This window comes from Aptenodytes patagonicus, chromosome 3, assembly GCF_965638725.1.
Source record: "Aptenodytes patagonicus chromosome 3, bAptPat1.pri.cur, whole genome shotgun sequence".
NCBI lineage: Eukaryota > Metazoa > Chordata > Aves > Sphenisciformes > Spheniscidae > Aptenodytes > Aptenodytes patagonicus.
This window is the reverse complement of record NC_134951.1, coordinates 10,926,837-10,950,384: the sequence shown is the minus strand read 5'-3', so window position 1 is coordinate 10,950,384 and position 23,548 is coordinate 10,926,837. Positions and strand designations below refer to the sequence as shown.

Here is a 23,548-nt window from a genome sequence, read left to right as displayed (position 1 = left end):
TCTGATTTTGGGGTTAACGTAGCTCATCTGAGAAAAATCATTACTGGCAGACTTACTCTAGTAAGTAGTAATATCATTTGGCAATAGGGACATCAAAGTCGTATAGCCCAACTTGCTCTGAGATCTGGCTAGATCGGTGTGGACCAGCTGTGGAGGTGGGAGCGTTATTGCTGCATAAACTCAACACGGGCACTGGGCTCTCCCTTTTCCGGGACCTGAGCTAGCATCTTTGCATGGTGCTGCTCTGTGCTGTAAATATGTATCTGCTGCCACAAAACTCATTTGGGTATTTGTAAACTGGTGCTCCATTGCTTCAGGTATGCAACCAATCATACCACGGGATGAAACCAGACTCTGTTTTCCCATTAATGAACAAGCAACAACTATATTACAGAGTGAACTGATTGTATCAAAACAGACGTACACAAAATTTCTAGTGTCTTTTGTTAAAGAGTTTATTGTCAGAGAGGCAACATTATTTCAGCCTGAGCATGCCTTTCTCAAGGACTATCTATATAGTATTCCAACAGCTGAAAATAAACCATAACAGGTCCACATATTTTCCACCCAAAAGTAGTCCTATTTTGTGAGTGAATTCTTCAACATTATTTAAATTCATCTTCAAATTGATAATTCATTTAAATGAGGTCTAGGCTTCAGCCTAGGAGACTGAGGGGAAAACTTTTTGACTCCTATCATATACAGTGATGTCAGTGAAACTTTGACAGTTAACTAAACTTGCAATAAGTAAAAGACAATTTGATGTGAAACCAGAAATATCATGGGGAAACAGGTAAGAAAACCCTGTATTTCTGAATCATAAATTAGCCAGTAGAAAGAAAACCCATCTAAAATTCTTGGCATAGTTTTCTGAAAACTGATACATGCATAAATTTAGTTTTCTTAACAGAACATTGGTATTATTATCTGCAGTTTTCCAGGAGTCAGATTTCCATATATGTTTATATTTCTATGTTCTTTTTCACTTTTTGATGTTATTTCCAAAATTCATTATTTTTTTTCTTCATATTTTTGTACATGCTCTTTTCCTCTTCTTTTTCTCCGGAACTTATCTATGAAAGTATTTCTATGCTGGGAAATAGATGTGTTTCCAAGTCGTTCTTCAACTGGCTTATGAATGTGACCTTCATCTTAAAACCTGTTTATTCTATGTGTTCCATAGCTTTTGTGACTATTTACAATATGTATTGCACATTATTGGCTTGATCCAACATACAGTGAAATCAAAGCAAAGACTTCCCATTGACCTTGACAATTGTTGGATTTTAAGCCCTATGGTCCAAGTAGAAGTAGCTGTAATGAATGACACAAAAATGTAATAAAGAACTCATTTATTGGCTTATTAAGCTTATTAAAATAACCTAGTGTAGATTATTCAGTTTTCATTTACAAACTCAGATTCAAACAGTATCTACCTGAAGCTCCAGTATGCTGATTGCTGTTATTTTTAAATACATTGTGGTACAAACTTATTACTTCTCCTCTTCTGCTTGTCCATTCAGGTCTTCATGCGCTGCTGTATATTTTCCATAATCTGCTGAAGACTCAGTTGCTCAGTGGCAAGTTGTTCATCAATGAATCTTTGCATTTCTTCCCATTTCCGGGAGCCTTGCTCAATGCCTTGCTGAATCAGTGTGTGTGTTAGTTCCACTTTTTTTCTGAGTGCCTCTCTGCTTTTTTGGGGCATTTGGTAAATGGACTGCCAGTCAAATGGCTTGGGCACATCTATTCTAAGCTCTCCTTGACGAACAGCTATATACGGCTTTATGCTCTCGGCTGTTACTTGCTCAAACCAACGAAGAAGCTCTGAGATATATTGCAGGAATGCAGAGTAATTTTCTATAGTTAGATCAATTAACCTTTTGGCCTCACTGATTAGCTTTTCTTGGGAATGACTAAGGCGCCCATAGATCTCCTGGAGTTTTTCTTTGACTTGCTTGTTATGTTCATCAATTTTCCTCTTAGCAGCGGCAGACCAATATCGGATTTTTTCCTGAACAGTGGATGACAGCTCCATGACCTTCTGTTTTCCTTTTCCTTCAACATCAGTTATAAGGTCATAATATTCCTGGCTGTAGTTTTCCACCAATTCTCTTACTTGGTCTGTCAGGCGTGTAACTGAGTCGGCAAGATCTCCAACATACTTGTTGTGCCAATCCACTAGTGTATCTATTAGGTTCTTCAGCCATCCTAGTACCTTGTCTTCCACCTCATAGTATTTCACTGACCATCCAAGTGTAGTTGGATCAAAATATTCCTCCCGCAATGCCTTTACATAGAGGAGCAGCTGGCGCAGCTTTTCTGAAAGGTCCTGGAATGTCTTCTGGCTAAAATCTTTAAACTGAGAAATGTATTTTTTAACATCTTCTGCCAAGGATGTCAGTTTCTGTGCATAGTCTGAAGCCATTGCATCTTTGTACAGCTGTTGCGTTTGGACTTTGATGTCCTCAAAATTTTTGGATTGCAAGCTTCTAACCATTTCTTCTACCTTCTGAAAAACTCGTTGCACTACTTGTTTCAGTTGCCTAAGCCTTCCTGCAAAGTCAGCTTCCTGGAGAGTAGCAAATGTCTGCCTGATTTTTTCCTGCAAATGTTTCAGCATTTCTTTAATTTGATCAAGTACATTACGACCTCTAAGAATTGTTTCAGAAGCAGGAACTCTGACTTCCAACTCATTGATAGCTGCAATCAAGGCATCAAAGTACTCCTGAAGTTTTGAAAGGCATAAATCAGCATTTTTTGCTACCTTCTCTGTAGTCATAAGGTATATTTCTTCACCAGTGTACTTTTCAGACAGCCCAGGGACCTGGAATTTTGTGGTCTTCAGGAATTCAATAGCTGAGTCAATTAGGTGTTTTATTCTCTTGTGATACTCTTCTATTATGTCAATTGTAGCATTCAAAAGCTTCGTTTTCATTCTTTGATAGTCAAACTGTTCAGCTTGATCTGCTGCTTTTTGATATAGCTGTTTAGCTTTGACCTTCATCTCCTGATATTTGCTAGAGGCCTCATTGGCAGCTGAGTGAAGCTGAGCATCTATTTGATCTATTTGTTTTACAGCAAATGTGTATGCTTTGTCAGCATTATTCTGCATGATATTCCTCATCTTTAAGGTGGCAGCACTAATTTCCAGTCCCATATGCTCTTTATGATACCGATTAGCATACCTATAGACTGCATTTGTCATTTTAGGTACTTTTTCTTTTAGACCCAACAGCAAGTCTTTGGCAGCATCCTCTTTCCAGTTGAATTTCATCTGAATCAGGTCAGGTTTCTTGAAGGATATCTCACTTTTTAATATGTCAATGTCCTTCTGGGGAGCAGACTGAAAATATAGAACAGGATAAGAAAAAGGTAGCTTGTCTATAAAACAAATCTGATATTATTTATGAGTGTATTTAAACATTCTCATTTTCCATCTTTAATTTTATTATATATTGGGAAAAATACACTACAATTTTTTGTCTACTGTGTGTTTGCTCTCATCTTGAAAGGTTATTTTGGAAGAAATTATATTGTATCAAGCTACTTTGTGCCTCTTCAAACAGCAGGACCAGAACATAACTTAGTCTGGTCTTTTTTAAAATTTGACTGCAAATAAGATTTTTCCTTCCTTTGTATTAAATGCCTGTCATGTCTCATAAGGCATGTGAATTACTTGGGAAAATGAACCTTCTACTCGTTATTGAAATTGTTTAAAGTGAATTCAAAAAGCATTTTCTTCATATGAAAGTATTAGAGGGTTTCATTTTGTAATAATTTAAATCAATGAGACAATTTAGAGAGTTACTCAGAGTAATTAAAGATCGTCGAATGAGAATCTATTTACATAAACAAATTTTCCAGTTTTCAGTAGTATATAGTGAATTATGAGTTGCTTGTGATTCCTAAATTAGTGTATCACTTTGGAAGGTAAGATTTAAAGTTTGAAATTGTTGTAGTATGCCAATAATAATAGCATGTTTTGTTAGGAAATCTAGTAAGGTTTTTAATTTTCATAATGTATTGTGATATATTAATGGATTAAAAAAGATACTCTGCACATGATCTGACCTCTTCCAGTGGCCTGATTCCTATAATGGCCACTTTTGGAGTAATTATAAGTAGCCTGATGGGTATACATTAAACCTGATGGGTGGCTTATCTAAAACTGGCTTTGTACTTTCTTCACTTTCAGTAGGTGTGTCTTCTTGATCATAGGAGAGGGCAAAATTAACTGTGTGGAGGAGCTGAAACAGCCTTTTCGCACAGATGCTACTTTTAGTATTGGAAAGGCCAGTGTAGGAAACAAAAACTTTAATTACTCATAATATACTTTTTCTTTGGACAAAGGGTGGTTAATTTATGTCTTAACATAAACATACACAAACTTTAAAAGGGAACTTTTCCTCTGACCACACCCAACCTTTTTGCTTTTTATTGCTCATACCAAGCTTACCCGAGTTCGGTAGTAAACTTTCGCTGTGAGAATGTCAGTGTCCATTTCAATGACATAGCCCAAGGTCCCAGCAGAAGGTGAAGATACTGAGCCAGATAAGCTCCTGTCAGTCTCTTGATAACGCATATGAACGTCTGTAAAAGTTGGGCTGATGATGTCTAGTGATGCAGTGTTGTCCATGACTCTACAATGACAGTAAATACACAGCTATGAAGGAATGCACAAAGCAGAAGCCAAATGCAGTATGTCTAAATACAATACCACCTATTATTTTATATATATATGTAAACAATGCCTTTGTCATCAAAAGAAAATGTAGGGTTTTACTATCCACATTTCTCAGGATTTAGCCTAACACATTCAAAACTTCATGTCACTCCAATTTTCCTGTTTTCGATAAAACTATATTGAGCTCTGTTGAGAATTTTCATTAAATTAGGGTAGCAAAACACAACTTGTAGCTGTACCACTGTCAGCTTTCTACAGACTTCTACGAGCTGACTGCAGTTTTTTCCACCAACACAAGTATAGGCAGCATTTTCTACCTCCATTTGTACTTGCCTTCACAGACTCTGTCCCTTGGATATATCAACACAACACTTGCAGATCAAAACAGGCAGTTAGAAGGCCAACTCTGTAATCCCTATTACCGATACTTGTGAATAAAAATTACTCTTTCATGGTTTGTGGTGACAGAGGGATCCAGTGAAAAAAAAACCATCAAACTACGTTGGTGGTCAGATCTAGAACTGCTCTGATTATAAAATACTGGTTTTATATCTCAGCGGTTTTCTGAAATGGGGCTGCTGAGAAAAGCTATTCTAGAAATGCTGAGAGGGAACAGCTTTCCAGCTATCTCAAGAGGGAAAAAGGCACAGCCGATAATGACAGGGTAGCTACATAGGTTCTTATTAATTACAACAAAGCACTTTGGGGCATTGGAGATCAAAGCAACAATACATCATTGGCAATTTTGTCTATTATAAAATATATTATTAGAGCAAATCTTTACCTAATTCCCGAAACAGTAAGATCTTTCTTATAGTTTGCGCTCATGTCACGATGTGAAAAGCTGCCAGTTGTCTTCATAACAAACATGCCTTCTTCATATTTGTAGTTTGAAACAACTGTGAAAAAGATTTCAAATGTGTGTATTTCCAGAGCTTTCCAGCAAGCAATACAAAATACATATCCAATTGTATGTTAGACGGCCAGTTGTGGGGTGTTTCAGTAGTATGTAAAATTATGCATCAGGAAACTGAATGCCCCAAATAAAAAGATATGAAAATATTTGTTCAACCAGAGCATTTTAAAATTCAATTTTTCTCTATATTTAGAACAACATGGATAGAACATTTTGCATTCATGCAGATCATAAATGGGGATTCTAATTTCTTGAGAGTTTAGAATTTTATTCTGATGTATATTTTTAGTATTATTATAAAGTCTAGAACCCAATGCTATATGGGACTCCAGAGTTTTCTGAGTTGAAATAATTTTTGAAATCAAATATGCTTAGTTCATAAGGAAAAAGATAGGTATTTCTTTATCTGAACCGAATCACATAAAAAGTCAGCCTGCCTTCTCTCCTCTACATGTATTATCGTTAGTAATGGGGGAATGTTATGTTGTTCACAATTTAAAGTAAGAAACTGCTACACAGAAAAGAGATTTTTTCCATTTTTGTTACAGTGTGCCATTAGTTATACCTATATCTAGTCATTAGCATTCAGGGTGACTGACTGAGACTCTGATAATACTTTATGAAAAAATGCTGCTGATGATAAAAGAAGTATAATTTAATGTCAGTGCTAAATAGACAGCAACACCTTCATATGCAAAGTCCTGGGGAAAAAAAATCTGAAAAAAACCAGTATACAGTATTTCCCCCAAAATTGTGGCATATAGAATTTTAATGTCTTACCATTCAAGTCATATTCCAGGAACTGCAATGTTGAGCTGCAGGTAGAGTCAATGGATTGTTCGAAAGAGTCCTTTTTGTTTGTTAAGTCTGTTCTCCAGGTGACATTGTACAAAGGAGAAGCAACTTTGAAAGATCCAGTCAAGGCACCAAATGATGGGATGTAAATTCCAGCAGGCAAGGATATTTTGAGAGGGGGGATCTCAATTTTCTGTTCAGGAATTGTAATTGTAGGCAGATCAAAATCTGCAATCTTATTAGCTACTTCATCCAGATCTACATGGAAACTGCCAAGAGAAATACTCTTTGGAAGAGTGAGTTGAGACACAGTTATTTGGTATTCAGGTATTGTCACCTCAAAATATGGTATTTTATATTCTTCTAACGTAATATAATTGGCTCCTACATCAACTTTGGGGAATCTTAGTTTTGGCAGCGTGGGTAAATTAAGATCAAATGGCATTGTGTTTAGTGTCTGTGGAATTTTTATGTTGCGCAAGTCAATGGTGTATGCTGGGACCTGGAGAGTGGTGAAAGGAACTTTGAACTCTGGAGTGCTGAGAACAGGGCTTGGAGCCTTTAGGTGTAGCTCAGGAATACTGAAAGTGAAGCCATCAGTCAGCTTATTCACAGGTATGGGGAAAAAGTAACCATCATCACTCTTTGTGTACACGAGGGATGCTGAACCATTTAAGTACTGTTTTCTGTCAGCACTGGTAGTGACATCCAACTTCAAGATATCCCATAAGCTCTTCTCAGCAATGGGACACTTTATGTTTTTGAGGAAGTCCATGTATCCTTCCAAAGATCCAAAAATATCAAACTTTGCCTTTGATTCTTCATTTGATAACTGCATATCATGGCTGAGAGATAATGACTGAATTTGGCCTTCACCCTTCCAGCCAACTTTCTGGTTTGCAGTACTGATTTTCACTACGACAACTTGATTAACTGAGGCTGTGTCCAGGAAGGAATTTGGCTGAGTGGCTTGAATCTGAAGATCTGCTGATATACCCCAAGGAGCCAGCTCTAAGGTTGCTTTGCATCTCTGAGCCCCTGTTGTTGTGAAAAGAGGTGTATATCGTGCATAATTCTTCCCATTGTGCTCCCAGACTGCATAAACACGACGGGTAGATGCTTCAACTGCAAGTATTTCTTTTGTTTCACTGTTCCAGAGTCCATCTGCTTTGGAGTGGGCCTCAAGCTTGAGAGATGACCGAGCTCCATTAGCATTCAGATAGGTATTTGCCTCATGGTCTAGGCTTCCAGAAAATGCATTTCCAGTGTAAAATACTCCATCAATATTCCCATTTGTAGAAGTTTCTACTGATATGTAAGATGTAAGGCTCTCTAAAGCAAGTTTGTGAGCAATTCCTCCCTTAGCACTGGTGCCATATTTAGGAGTATTAAAATCATACATTAATTTGAGCCCTGAGGAAAGAGTGGGTTTAGACTTAGTATTTCCAGAAAGTTCTTGGCTGAAATTAATTTTTAAAACTGTTGTGTTGATTTCTGCATTTGTTGCCACTGAAGCTTCCATGTTCCTCTTTGTGAGACTAATAGTGCTGTCATGATTTCCTCCTAGAAATTTGTTGTTACTCAGGGACAATGCTGTGGCTAGCTTCAACCCCCTTTTTCTAGTCAAACTTGTTGAACCATCCAGCTTAAATTGCAGTGCATCAATGACAGAAGAGGATGAGACACTGAGCTGCCCAGCAATATCTGACTGATTGAACAGCCCAGCATTTGCAGTTAAAGTGATCACACTGGATTTAAATGAGAAGTCGTAAGTAATGTTTCCCATGGCAGGAATTAAGATGTGGTTTGATGGGCTGTTGATTCTGAATCTAGGAAGCTTTAGAGTGCGTAGATCCTGTGGGACATGAAGGACTGGAAGCTCCAGAGAAGGTAAGACTAGTGTGTAAGATGGTACTGAAAAGCCAATAAATGGAACTGTGAATCCTGTTGTGCTTATTTCTTTTGGGAGCATGTAACCAAAGGCTGGCATCTCAGCAGTAAAAGGAGAAACCTCAATATTCACAATTGGAATGGTGTATCCTGGAATCCTGAAGGTCCGTGGTAGTTTGTTCAGTGATGTCTGTATTTTGTATTTGTCAAATTTTGTTTTAGCTTCATTATACGACTTTGTGAGAAAATCTAAAGCGGTGTTTCTTCCTCTCTCAAAATGCTTGTTGAAGAAAATGATGTATTTATTAAGTGCTTCATGCACTGTTGCTAAAGGAAGTGGGATTACATGCATGTCTTTGTTTTTCTCATACCGAACATTCAAATTTAAATCAAAGGATTGTCTCGTTGTCTTCAGTAAATCCTTCAGGCCTACCTGTTCCCACAGTGAATAATCTTTTAGCTGAGGAGTTTTGATGCCAGTGTAGGGAACCTGAAGCTGAGGAATGGTTAGAGGAATATTTAGGAAGTCCAGGTTGGCATCTCCATTCATTTCGACATGAGCTTCAATTCTGTCATCATTGTTGCCAGCAGACATATTATGGGAATATCTGTACTGATTGAACCTGCCAGTAGCTTGCCAGCTGACCTGCTGAACAGAGGAACTGAGTGCAAAACCATAGTTATTCAGGAAGTCAATTTTGCCAGTCAGTTTCATTGGGAAGCTGATTTTCACATTTCCATCATTGTTTGTCAATAGCCGAATTTCAAAAGGCTGTGCCAAGAAGGAAACCTCATTATTTACAGTTCCAGTAATCCGTCCATTGAGTCGAGCATTGTGAGAGCCGGTAAATTCTACTTTCATTCCTCCAAGCTGTCCTGTGCCTTTTACATTCAGAATGCTATGTCCCACACGCTGTGACTCAATTTCAGACTGAATCTGAAGTGTTGCATAATTTAGGAAACCACACTCATATCTCATAGCTTGGTTGACTTTCAGGTACTTATCATTTATTCGGTTGTTGGCAGAAAATGTAATAATGGGGCCCTCAACCCTGAAAATGGCATGTGAATCATGAGTGCCTTCATCGGAGAAATTAGGAGAAGCCCATTTCCAGTTTCCTTTACCAGTGGAGGTAAACGATATGTGTCCTGCTTCTACCTCTGTTGTCATATTATTGATTAGATCAGCCTGGCTGGAGAAATCAGCTTGTGGAATATTCAGTCTGTGGGAATATGCCGTTCCACTCTGCATCCAAATTTTTCTTTGCAGCTTGACCATTAAATTATTCTGTAGTTCTACTGAATTTTTCGTTGTATATAAGTTTGCTCTAGTTTCAGCTTCACCTTCTACCGAAGTCCCTAAAAATACCACTTCATTGGTGTGATCAACTTTAAGGAACCTGTGGTTGACCTTCATGGAATTTTTAAGGTTCAGCTGCTTCATCTCAGGGGCCAAGAGACGTGAATCTGCAATAACACTAAAAACTAGGAAGTCTAATTTGGATGTTGTTTGAGCTGAAAAGGAGGTCACAAATTCTGGACTGTTTGCAGCTGTTGTAGTATTATGAGCCTCAGCTTGTGTAGACAGTGTAAAGAATGGAGAGGTGACTCTGAACGCACCAGACAATTTGCCAAATGTAGGGACAGTCACAGTATGTGGGATACGTGGAAGCTGGAACTCTGGTATCTTCATGTTAGGAATCTGGAGCTCATTTAGATTTAGCTTTGGAACCAATAATTCTGGTATTTGAAACTGAGGCATTCGTATTTCTGGGAAAGAAAGGTCGGAAAAAGGCATATCTCTCATCTTCAGATCTTTAAAATACAAATCAATTGCTGGCAACTGAAATTCACCAGATATTAGTTTGCCTATTGTTCTCACAATCTGAAGTTTAATCTCATTCAAGTCAATTGTATAGGAAGGAACTTTAAAGATATTTAGAACTGTAAATTCTGGGGTAGTAAATTTCACTGAGATTTTCATGTCCTTTAGTCTCTTAATATTTATCTCATAGGAGGGGATATGCAGGTCAGTCAGTGGAACAATGAAGTCTGGTGTTCGAAATGTTGCTTCCCGAAGACTTCGGAGACTAACCTCAAAGGCAGGTATAGTGACTATAACAGTTCTGATTTCAGGGACTTTAAATCCTGTTTCAACAAACTGATTTAAATTTTCAGCCCAATTTTTTAGATCATACTCTTCAGCCAAAGCAACGATTTTCTTAAAAGCTATGTCCCACTGGTCAGAAATATATATGACAACAGAATTGTAGAATTGGCTTATCTTCTGAAGATACCACTGGAATTCCTGGGCAATATCCATTTCAGAAATCCTCTCTTGCAGGTCTTCCAGATGTTCATTTACCTTGGCTTTCAGATTAGCAAATGTTGTTGAGTTTATGAGCTCCCTGAACCAGTTAATTATTGCAGCAAGCTTGGTGTCCCTTAGTTGTTCCATGTATTTTGAAATCACTGCTCTAAAATCTCTCATATACTGTTTCAGTGCTTCTGCTTTCTGTGGAAGTTCTAGATTTCCAAGTTCCTCATTTATTTTCTGGGTCACTTCTCGGATTTTGTTATTTGTGTCATCAACAAACTGGTTATAGTCAAAAGACTTGAGCTTTTTAATAACCATGTCAAGGAACTTGTTGACTTCCTTTATCATCATTTCATAATCAAAGGTTTGCACTTTCTTGACAGCATCATCAATAAAAGCAACAATTTTATCAAAGCATGACTTCACATCAATATTTTTCAGGTAGATGGTCAGTTTCTGGACAGTTTCTTTTATTCTGTACTGGTTAAGCAGTTCTATCATTCTGTCCATTAAAAAATATACCTGCTTATCAATTTCATATTTTACAATCAGTTTGTGCATATGACCTCGGAAAGCGCTGATCTTCTCAGACACTTCATACTCCTCCATCCAATTTAGAATAAAGTCTTTGATTTGTTCAAGAACTTCATTAATTTTTTCAATTGGTAATGAATGCTTCAATTTTTCTAAAACTTCTTTAGCATCAAACATTTTAATCTGCTGTTTCAAATTTTCTGCAATGCGTCTGACATCAATATTCTGAATCTGAATCTTGAGTTGTTCTAGGTTTTCCTGTATCCTAGCTGTAATCCTGTACTCATCATCGACATTTTTAATCCAAGCCAAAGTGCTGCTTCCAATTTTGCTAGGATAATACTGTTGAAAAAAAAATTGCAATTTTTGAATAGTGTCAACTACAGTCATTCTTATCTTATATTTGTTATCTAGAGCTGTCATTGTTTCAACTATTTGGTCAAGAAGCTGTGCAATAAGTGCTTTAATGTCATACTGCTCATAAAGATCTTTGATGTATTGCTCAATTTGTATCAGATAGACCTGCAGCTGAGACAGTATTTCTTGAAGATTGTCCATGGCTTTTTCCAGCATAATTTGGAGATCATCAGATGTTATTCTGTAGTCCTTTGTGAAAGCAACCAAATTATTTTTCATACTGCTAACTCTGCCTTTCATATCTAATTTGTCCATGTAATCATTAATGTGCTGTGGGAGTTTATCCAAAGTTGCCTTGTATTTTCTCATATGTTCTTCCACGTTAATGTTCTTCAGGTAACTTTGTATGGCCTGCAGTGTGGATAGAATAGTGCCTCTGATTTGTTCAAAGTAAACTGGCAAGTGTTCCAAGAATGGTAGGTTAATAACATGCATATCTTTATTTTTGTCATACTTCACAAAGCCAGAGATGCTGAATTCTTGAGGTTCTGACACACTGCCCCTGAGGCCCAGTACATCTATTAAATTAGCTTCTTCAGATGTGAATGGTAGTATGAATGATGTATCCATTACAGAGAGATCTGCTAAAGCTCTTCCACTAAGTTCCATACCTGTCTTTTCTGCATCATTGTAAGCGCTGAGGTCTTGTGAATATACATTATCGTTTAGCTGACTTTTCAATTTCCAAGCACTTGACTGCTCTGATGGAGTAAAAAGCATATGAACTTTGTTATCAAGCAGGGTAGTGTATCTTCCTCTAGACTTCAAGCTATGACTGGTAGATCCTCTGTAATCATGGGAGAAAGTGAAAGCAAGAGGCTCTGCTTTAAACAGGAATTTGCTGTAAAGGTCTCCTGTGTGTTCACCCATAGCAGTCAGCTTTCCGTTACCATTGGTATGTATGTCAGCAGTGATAGCAAATGGGGCCATAGTGGAACGCACAACATTGCTGAAACGGAGAGATTTGGAATCACAGTTTGTGTTCATAGTAACTGAGGAAGCAAGTCCTGCCACATTCAGATTAACTCTGTGACTCACTGCTGCACCTTGAACATTTGCGACTGTATCTGTTTTAAAGTTTGCAGCTAGATCAGCATATGTAATGGTGTAGGTATGCCTTATTTCATCTGCTCCATAGGCTCCTCTGACATTGCCACCCAAGTTCAGCTTCAGAGGCTCGAGAAGCAGTTCTGCTTTGTTGGAAACTTCTGTTTTAGTGTATTTAATATTATTGCTCAGTTTAGCTGTAAGTGAGCTAGGCTGCAGTTGTAGGTCAAAAACATGCTTGTGGAACTTGTCAAAGCTGAAGCTGTTGTCTAACTTCGAAGCAAATGTTAAGGATAAGCCAGGAATATTCAAGTCATTTGTGTACTCCAACTTAATCTCTTTGAACGACCCTTGCAAATTATTTGAAAACTTGAGTCCTTCTCTATTAACTCTGAAGTTTAAAACATGTTTGTTGTCCATACCCAGAACTGTACTCTGATATTCACTTCCCAGTGTTATTTCCGTTAGGCTCACTCTTCCACCTAGATTGAATTTTGCGTTGTTTTTACCATAGCGCCCAGAAGAGGATAGTGACATGGAGCCTCCAGCAGTGTCAAGTTTGGCATTCATTTCACTCTGCATTGTCAATGGACTAAACTGCACATTCGTGGTTGCGCTGCTGGCTAGACCGTACTGATTTACATTGAGTGATGACTTATGTGCAGCTCTATTCCTTTGATCAGTCACAGAGATATCAGTGTTGAAAACAAGATCCTGGGAATTGAGAGAACCTGCAAACAAGGCATAATACTGGGTTTGCTTGTAAGTGGCTTGGTACTCAGATCGAAGTGCTGCCATCTTCTTTGACAAAATTAATTCAAGCTTATTGACACCTGCAATATGTCGATACCTCCCATTTGTTTCAGATGTAATTTTCAGCTGGCTGTTTTCATACTTCAATGAAGCTGTGTTCTTTAATAGTCCACTTTGTACATCAGAAACTGAAGTAATGGAAAATAAATCATCACTGTATCTGCCAGATATCTGACTGGTAGCCTGAAGGTAGGAAGAATCCAACTTCAGATTTGATTTTCCTTCTAAAACCCGTCTCTTTTCATTGTATGAGCTTGACAGAGTGTAAATGCTTCTTGCAAAGACAGAAGCCACTTCAAGCTGCCCTTCCATCTTGACGTTATTGATATTCACGTTATTTGTCTTTTCAGAAACAATATCACCGGAAAATGAAAGCTGAGGACCCAGAGTACTGGATGCCATAAGTGATATGGTGTAGTTTGCAACTGGACTAGGTTCGTAACTCTTTGTCCTGGCCAACTTAAAAACTGATGTTAAGAGTCTGTGCTTCAGGTGATTTTCATATGCACAGGTGAATCCATTTCTATTATATGATGCTTCTCCAGAACCTGAAATAGGAAAAAGGAGACAAGAGATTATGGTGTAATTTATACCTTTTTGTCTTTAAGACTTTGTCTGATGCCACTAAGCTTTTATGTTACTGCTTGAATTGCAGTTACTATTATTATACCATTTTGCTTTAAAGGCCAAAATGTTTTGGTAAATCCTGAATATTTCTGTAAAAATTGTTATTATATTTGGGGCTAAAGTTTTGAACCAGGAATAAACTAAATCTCTACACTACTCTACTAAATATAATTCTGTGAAATGACACACAGTTATGTCATTATTTAAACTTAAATTAAGAAGATGGACTCTCAAGAATAACCCATATCTAACATTTCTGGTTTTTAATGTTTTCTTTATCATGCTTCATTTATGGTGGGGAGTTTAGAAAAGACTGAAGTTAGCTTATCCTTTTGCAATTTGAGAACTCAAACTACAATTTTTAGAGGAACTAACTCAAAAATACCAGTCTTAAGACCTATCCAGTCTGAGTCCAGGATAACTGCTATGTAGTTATGGCAGTATATGGACATATATAAAGGATAAAAAAATTTTTTATATATATATATATATAAAAATAGAGTGAGAAATAAACTGTGGGCCTACCTACACATACACCTGCACACCTGATTTTGAAAATACTTGACTTGTCGGATACACAAGTGTTAGCAGAATCATGCATTCAGTTTTGAAGGACTTTTTCTTCAGTAGGGAATATCTAGGAAAATATGGACCTTAACAGTCTTTATTGAATTAAACTGACTTCACCTTTAGTGCCTGAATAGGCAGACTCACATAACATCTTTAAAAACAAAGAGAAAGTGATTTGAGATTATACAACACCTTTCTTTAAATAAGCAACAGGAAAATGAATGTGCTGTACCCGATACATGGAAAATAAAGCCATTTAAAAAGTTTTGGCAACATTGCAGTACTAGCACACATTCTTACCTTTCACACTGTAGGAAAGCAGCTCAAAAACTGAATCAGCGTTCGTGGCATAAGTAGTTCTTATGCTGGATGTTTTCTCTGTGGTGCTATTAGCCAAAGTGTATGCTGCTGTCCAGTTGTAATAGTTGCTGTACACGTTAGCAGAGACCTCTAAAGTGCCTAGTAAAGGCACACGAAGAGGATAGAATTCTGGAACTGTAAATGTCGGGATTCTGTATTCCTGAGACGGCACACTTATTCCCATTGACTCCATTACCAGAGGAGGTGTTTTAACAGTCTGTGGCACCCTTATGTCATGGGATGATCTTCCACCAAATGGCAACGGGATATTAATTAGAAAACTGTTTTTATTTAAGCTGTATCTGATCCGGCCTTCACTAGAAAATAAAAGTGATTCTGTTAGAAACTGTAAGTCCATGAAGCATGTACAGAAATTTCCACGATTCGTACTATTCCCATGATACTGAGCTTACTTACAAGCATATATCAATGTCTTGACTTTAGGTTTAGAGAGAAATGTAATGATCATCTATTATTATCAGCATTTTTTAAGCACTCATCTATCAGAATGTACTGAAAGAACTTTCGATATCAGTGAATTCTGTCAATGTTTTTTCCCCTTATTTCATAATCAGGGAGACTCATAGGTCAAGTAGTCCAGAAACACATTCTTTCTGTAAGACCTTGCATTAGAATTCAAAGGTTCCTGATTCTTTGTTCAGAGCTTAACTAACTTTAGCTCACAGGTGGAGAGTGTCATTCAAGGGGCTAAATACACAACTGTTATGAATCTTGCATTTGATTTTCTACTCTGAGAATCCAAATCTGCTTTATGAACATTAATGAAAAGATGTATTGGCATGAAAATGATCCTCAAAATGAAGGCATTTGAATGAAAATAGCTGACATATAGGAAAAAAAATCCTCCAAAACCACTGCTGCACTTGTGCAATGTGGCATGCTGAGTATCAGAAAAAGGCGATTCTATTCTTCTTAAAAAAAGTCATGTATTCTTATAGAAATACATGAAAAGTCTTATTAGCATTAGAAGTTGTAAGAACCTAAATTATAAAGAATTTATCTTTCTGATGATAAGCGTTTCAAAAGTTTCATCCAAATATTCAGCATTTATTTTATTCTGAATAAAAATAAATAAAACTCTAACCACTTGACCAGGAGCTAGGACTGGAAAAAATGGATCATCAGCTGAAAACCTTGAGGGGAAAAAGTGTCATTACGAAAAGGCAAAACAGCAGGGAAACTCAGCCTTAATTTGTGCATGAACAATAAGCTGGCAAAGATGCTTTTCTTGTTTGCCTAACTGGTCTTTTATATCACATAATCTTCTTTTTTGCACTTAGAGCTACATCCTAAGATGAAAACTAAGGAAACATTTTTGAAATTTGTTCCTTTACATCAAATGGTTAAAAAAGCAACATCACAGAGCAGTAGAAAATCCTATTATTATTATTATTATAATGTGCACTGCTGATAAGAACATAGGAGAAAAAACAGTTTTTTCCTTGCTTATACTTAGCTTAGGAACACAATGGAAGCAATAGAGATGAGTGTCACTAACATACAGTTTCATATTACCGCAGTGAAAGATAGTACATGGAAAAACAGCGCTAAGAGAGATAAAACGCAAGACTGTTCTCCATCTGTTTTTATAACCCAATCTTACACTAGCTTCTGTTGTCCTTTACATTAATTTCAGCCATCAATATTTCCTTAGCTCATGGGAAAACTATACAGACATGTTTCTATTTATCACAGTGGTAGCTGTGGGTGTATTCTGAAGGAACTACCAAGCAACAATGTTCCTTGAATTCTTATGAATAGGCAGAGCAGCAATGTGATATGAACACAAAATGGCAAGAGCAATATGTGCTAGGAACTGTAATGAGAGCAAATCCTGGCAGGTGCATGAGCATTTTAAAGTCTAGATCCACTCTGGCTGACTTACAGTCTAATGTCCTAGAAACAGAAGAAATATACTATTAATCTGCCTTCCAGTCTCTCTTTTTGTATGTCAAACCCTACTTTTTAGAAATTTGTAACATATTGGATGATTTCTATCAAATTTGACAGAAGGATAAAAGCCTCAAGGGTAATTACATTCATGCAAGTTCTGTGAAACTCCCTATTAGGTGGAAGAGATGGGCCCAGTGCAAGCATCCAGTCCATATGTGTACAACCATGGCATGTGTTGCCTCTGAGCAAGTGACAGACGGAGTCAGGCATGGGAAGATGTCAGAGTACTATATTGGTGGAGGTCAACCAGTATGTGTAGGGGAATGGGAAGAATCGTCCAATAGGACTGCACAGGAAAAAGTAGAGATACTAGGGTTATGGCCAAAAACAAAGGGTCCAGTAGGGATGAAGGACAAAATCTATGGGAAACCTGGCTTCATTAGTTCTGTGGCTTAGAGTAAAGATAGTTGAACGCTGTATTTTTGTTCAGTTCTCATTACTGTATAACACAGTACTTCAGGACATATTCATATACTGCAGGAGTGACTGCAGTAAACATAAATCTGTATTAAAGATATGCATCACTTCCTCCATATAATTTCATCTCTGGTCTTAAAATTCTTTGTTATGATTCCATTTTTATGCTAATGTTTACAGCTATTCCACGCTGTTTTATAAAACAAAGTAAAATAAAATAACACAAAAATATGAACAAATATCTATTTTCAGTTTCCTGTGTGACTATCCTAATTTCTCTCCCTACCTTTTCAGGAAAAGTTCTTCAGGAATGGTGATAACAGGCAGATTAATTTTCCGAATGTTCAGTTCCTGCAGTCCACTTAGTTTGTCTTGCAGAGTCTGGGCATAGGGGACATCTTTTGATGCCTTTTGCAGCCAGGTGTTGGTTGCCTGCATTGAGGACACAAGTTTTTCAAAGTAAATAACAAGTTTTAGTACTTCCCAGTAAGTTATCTGAAAGCCATTGTAACTATCCATATACTGAGCCCTAGGCATCTGATAAAGTGACTGGTTCGATCAAAGTTGGAAATATACAATTTATCCAATCTGATGAGTGCTTTTACAAGTAGTTCCCATTTTGGCTTCCATGGGGGAGGCAAGAATTCACCGGGGCTATATGGTCAAGCTGTAGTATCTACTGTAGGTTGAAACATACCACAATAAACTGTGACACAATATGTCGCAGTGTCATATCTGTATGAGCCACTTTCCGATCCAGCAGTTCATTGGCATGCTTCTCCAAAGTTTTTGGGTAGTCTGAAAAGTCAACTGGGAAGCCAGAAGACATTTTTTTCACAGCAGCACTGGCACCTGAATTCCACTCTAGTTCAACTTTCTCAGAATCTGAAAATCATGAATTTAAAACAAAAGGGTAAAATTAGTAATTTTCTTATTCTATTTAGGGATATATTATAAACTAATGTAACAAGATGTTTAAATTTATAGGTTGTACACATGGATCATGTTTTTGCCCCTACCATATCTGAGAAGAACTCTTTCTGAAATTGAGTTTCCATGAGTTGTTGCAGCTGAGCTCATCTGAAGATATCCTTTGGTTGGTGAGTAATTAACCAATGCTTCAGTTCTAAGTTCAGTTTGCAGGCGAGGAACAGAAATGGTGCCTCTTAACATTGCCTCTTCCATTCCAGCATACCTGTGAAAGTAAAAAGTCAATGTGAATATAAAACATTTCACTCTACTTTTTCATTCATGTTTCAGGAGCAATTTCAGCATTTAAATCTATAGTAAAGGCACAACAGGTGTTATAAAAAAATAGATTGAATCAAACTTGTAAACTCTGTTCCAGTTCAATGAATGTTTTCAGCTTCTGCTAGTTACTCTGGGAAATCTTTGGTAAATTATTATAATGCTACTGTGCAGATACACACAATAATAATTCCATATTAACTTCATAATACTGAAATGAATGGAAATATGTACCTGTCTTGGTAAAGTTGTAGCTGAACCAAATTCTGAACTCCTTACTCAAGCTGAATTCTCTACTAAGGATACAGACTGCGGCCATGAATCACGTAGAAACAAAACACTTGACAAAATATATTATGCCACGGGGCTTCATTTTCCTTTATTCACATTTATTTTATATCTCTGTAACTTTGTTGACTTGAGCAAACTTAATATTATGTTAGTGCGAATGAAAGGGAATTGAGGTCCCTGACATCTGTCCAAAGCTCCCACTGATATCAGAGGCAATTCTGCATGAACAGCAAAGACAAAGACTCCCCGGGGCACCATCAAGATCACAGAATTCCATGGAAGATTGAGGTTTATTAAAGAATGTGATCAGCTCATTTCACCATGGGCTTGTGAGGCAGACAATTTTAGAAACCCTGGCAGGCTGAACATTTTTGTTAGCTCCCCTGTAGATGTTCCCGGAAACATTCTCATCGTGAAGCGTGGGAATTTTTACAGGAAGCTCTCAGTTATTTTTGGTTTTGTTGCTTATTGAGTGCCATTAGATTTCTTCATGGGGAGATGTAATAACTTTTTTTAGAGCCAAACATATCCAGTAAAAGATAATACCTCTCTGAACAAACCTTGCCTTGTTTATATCCTTGGATTATCGCACCTGCAATAACACTAGTACAATGTCATTCTTGTAGTCATGTGTGTGCAAACATGGAAGAACTAGCTCAAGGAACTTGTAATACAAATTATATGTATACACATAGTAGGAAAGATCAGTTGGTGTATTAGATGTATTTATTTGATGTATACATGATGGATTACAAATAAAATACTTCAAGGGTTTTTAAAGAGGGTTAGAATGACAAGTTTATATGTCTCCATATAGAAGCAATTTCTCTAAAATGGGATAAAATTTCCCAAAATTTTCTAGCTTCAGTAAAACCTTCAGCTATCTTATTCAAAGGTACCTGTAAAAGTCTAAGTGGTTTTCTGAGTTACCTTATCTGGCCAGTAAGAGTAACTTCAGAAATCTTCTTGTTGTTAAAGTCTAAGACAAAGGTATATGCTTTCTTCCCAGGAATGGATTCATCAGCAATTCTGAAGTTTGTACCAAAGTCAACATCAACATCTGGAATGTGGACATCACTGGTCAAAATCTTTCTGTCTCTGTTGTACCTGAAGGTCAGTGTGGCCTCATGCTGCTTTACACCTGGAAAATATAAAGTACTTTGGTTATTCGCAACTATGGAATCTGTTTGGACTTTTCTTAAAAGGGGAATAAAAAAGGATCAACTGGAAATTATATGACCCTGAAGATCTAACGCAACCTTTGATGAGTCTGAATCAGAAACTGGGTCATCTTTTTTCTCCTAATCTTCTAAACGCTAATCCCGTTACTACTTGTGTTACGTACGCTTGCCATCTCACAGATTCTCCCTTTGAAAAACCTACTGTTTATGCAGTTCTTCTCAATCTGTATGCTTTACTTCATTTTTCATCAGAAACGGTATTTTTCTCTTGCTTATATAGAACCCATCAACTTCTCCTCTTCCTTGCTTCCATTCACCAACATCACACTTTTATTTATATCATGGGGAAACATTTTTGGGATACAAAATCAGCCTCTGATCATGAAAATCTTGCACTGGGATTGCATACATGAAACGAAATGCGAGTTAGTGTTGGTCTGTTTAGGTGTGAAAATTCTATTTTATACTGTAAAGAATTCTATTATGATTTATTTATACAAATCTTTTTCCCATTAAATGACACAGTTCAAAACTGAGCTAAACCATATTGCTTTTTCAGATTCTTACCTTCTGCCTGGACAGCAAACTTTAAGGTGTCTATCAGGTCATTTCCCTCTCTCTGCAGATCGTAGTTTGCACTTGCAGAGTATTCCTTCACTTCGCCTGTGGACACTATTTCAACTTCAAACCTAAAGAAGGAGTAAACAAATGTCTTGTAAATAACTATTTTGTCCATGACCACAAACAGAAGAAATCATATTGTTCTCAATAGTGCTCTTTCTGTGCTGCTCCTGCTAGTCTGTTTTCAAAGATTTTTAAAGGTGAGCTTTATGTGAGATGGTACTGTACATACTAAGCCCTAAGAGGGAAGGTTAGTTAACACAAAGTAAACATAGTTGAAGCTGATACGACTTACCTGGATTCTCCAGTCAAGGGATAATATGGAGCTGCCTCTGTGGCACTGGCATTAGAGTACAATAATTTGGTGCAGAAATTTAGACCAGCAATGAAAGGCTTGCAGGAAGTCCAGCTTTCTCGGTTCTCGATCAGAGGTGGAATCTCTTCGGTTTTGGCTGGAGACACCAAATGTAGTGTATTGCTGGAACAGAAAAGTGAGCCATTTATTCCCAGGACAGCTGTTCAGACATTGTCCTATTAACAAGGTTATTTTCTGAATAAAAATCACTTATTAAGGTAGGGGCTTAATGAAATAACATTTGGTGGCTAAATGATCGATTGGTTTATTATTTGAAGTATTATTATTGATAATTATAATTCTGTGTATTGAGCCTTTTACCCTCTCTAAAATTAATGTAAGTAGTTAATTTAAATTCAATCTAAAAATAGGCATTGCTATTATAATAATTTTATGAGAAAGAAAACAAAATAATAGAAATGGTAAGAGTCTTGTCAAAAATTTCAGAAAATAGTGACAAATTAAAGAATCTGTAAGCCATGACTCCCAGTCACCAGTTACCTGGGCTATGTGCTTATCTTACAAAAGAAGTTAACCCAGTTTTACAATGTCTGGGATTTTTCTGAACTGAAAATTTCTCCATGCCTGCCCTAGCCTCTCAATTCCATCACAATAAAAACCAGGAAGAGAAGGGAAGAATATAGCCTTGAAAGTTCTCATTCAGCTCTCGTTACCTGATACTGAGGAGCTTTGTTGGAGTCTTTGGAGCAGGAATGCTGAATTTCAGCTGTCCAGCTTTCATACTAACATGTGCTTCAATTCCAGACTCATGGAATATATTAGAATTCAGCTCCACGCCACTTCTAGCAAATTCAGGCATGTTTATTCCCAGGTGCGTTACAAACTCAATTGCTACTGAAGGTTTAGCAATGAGTTCTGCTTGCATCTATTTAATAAAAACAAAATGGTGTATTTATTTGCCCAATACACTTCTTATGGGGTTTATAAAACAATTGTAATATTCTTGATAATCTAGAGGTAGGTTTTATATAATTGATTTTGCCATTCAAAAAACTTGATTCATAAGTCACATAAGCAGAGGAACCACATAAGTGGTCACTGTAATGTAACAAATACAGCAAGATGATAACACCAAGGAACCTTACCTACTTTAATGTAAAAATACTCATGCTTCAGAAAGATTTTGTACATGGAACTACTTGCATGTATTTTTAAATCTGAAGACAAAAGCCAGTTTTCCATTGTAAAAAAAAAAAAAGCAATTTTTTAAAAAAATGAGCAAACTATTTGACAAAAAAAAAGTGGATCCAAGATTTGAATTTCCCTAAACAGAAAACAGCTTATTTTTAAGCTTTTGGCTGGCCATTACAGAAAGAAGGGACAGAATGCAAAATTCTGGAAAAGATTCCAAAGGTAACTAAAAGGCAACCAGTACTAAATTTAAGGACTTATTTTTTAATTTTTACTTAAATAGTGTATATACATGGTGGAAAATTAAAAGTTTAGGTGAACTGAAACTATTGAGAAATTTACTTAAAATATTGACCAAATTAGAGCAAAATAGTTATTAAAACTGTAAAAAAGAATGGAAATATTTAATTTAATTTTTTTTTTATTTTAACTGGATAGTTAATGTTGTGTCACATGCTCTTTAATTGTTAAAATTTTAAAATGCTTCCTTTCAGATCAAAAAATGTTTCATTTAATTCAATTTTCAATATTTCTTTTAACTGAAAATCAAAATTATCACTTTGAATTAGCCACATCAAAATGTTTTATTAACTGTTTGCTTTGAACAACAAATTCACATGCTGTAGCTTTTGTACTATTCTCATTTGAGCAGGGAGAGAGAAATAAACAGAGATTAAAAAGATTATTTTTGAAAGGGTGATTAAAATACTTTTAATTCATAAATTTTATTATGTCTCATACTTAATTTATTATATGTATTAGTTCTTACTTTAATGTAAATGTCATCCACAAATTAACTGGAGACCTCTAGTAAGTAAGTTTTTTCATTTATAGAGTATTTTGTAGTCTTAAAAATTCTTCTGGTGTTACAGTTTTATCCCTAAATGAGATTGTAGATTATTAGGAGGAGACAAAATACAGACAGCTGTTGAGACTTACACTTTTTTGATGAATCTTCATAGCTATTTTGGCCCCAGGTGTCGTTATTCCAGACAAGGCAAACTTCAGTTGCAAACCTGCTCCAGTTGGAAGCTCAAACTCATTGTCCATGAACATGTAGTGGACAAAGAAATCCCTGTCAACGCCTTTTGAGATGGCTTGGGCAATCTGTGAATCAAACAAGGAAATGAACACTAACAAATCTATGCTTTGGAATACGTTCATTTCGTACTTTAAAAATTGATCATGGAATGATTGTAACTGTATAATCCAAAAATTAACTTCATATAGAGTACAGACTCTAATTTCTACAGATTTCTTGCTTCAAAAAATGTACTAAAGACTGTTTATCAAAATCTCAACTTTAAACAAATACTAGATTTTATCACCTGCCTTG

The 23,548-nt window shown here is 36.6% G+C and overlaps 1 protein-coding gene across 1 annotated transcript in view; it reads right to left on the bottom strand.

The window, feature by feature from the left end:
• Window positions 1–430: 430 nt before the first annotated feature.
• The window catches only part of APOB (apolipoprotein B), a 38,126-nt gene continuing 15,008 nt past the window's right edge, over window positions 431–23,548 (bottom strand). Inside the window, exons 17-29 of the mRNA XM_076332703.1 lie at window positions 23,152–23,319; window positions 21,735–21,946; window positions 21,001–21,183; window positions 20,652–20,773; window positions 19,834–20,044; window positions 18,384–18,559; window positions 18,062–18,249; window positions 17,651–17,796; window positions 14,914–15,290; window positions 6,384–13,964; window positions 5,472–5,586; window positions 4,460–4,643; window positions 431–3,346 (exon numbers count right to left, since the gene is read on the bottom strand). Coding sequence (XP_076188818.1) covers window positions 1,520–3,346; window positions 4,460–4,643; window positions 5,472–5,586; window positions 6,384–13,964; window positions 14,914–15,290; window positions 17,651–17,796; window positions 18,062–18,249; window positions 18,384–18,559; window positions 19,834–20,044; window positions 20,652–20,773; window positions 21,001–21,183; window positions 21,735–21,946; window positions 23,152–23,319 — 11,490 coding nt within the window. The 3' untranslated portion in view covers window positions 431–1,519. The remainder of the gene's footprint in view (window positions 3,347–4,459; window positions 4,644–5,471; window positions 5,587–6,383; window positions 13,965–14,913; window positions 15,291–17,650; window positions 17,797–18,061; window positions 18,250–18,383; window positions 18,560–19,833; window positions 20,045–20,651; window positions 20,774–21,000; window positions 21,184–21,734; window positions 21,947–23,151; window positions 23,320–23,548) is intronic.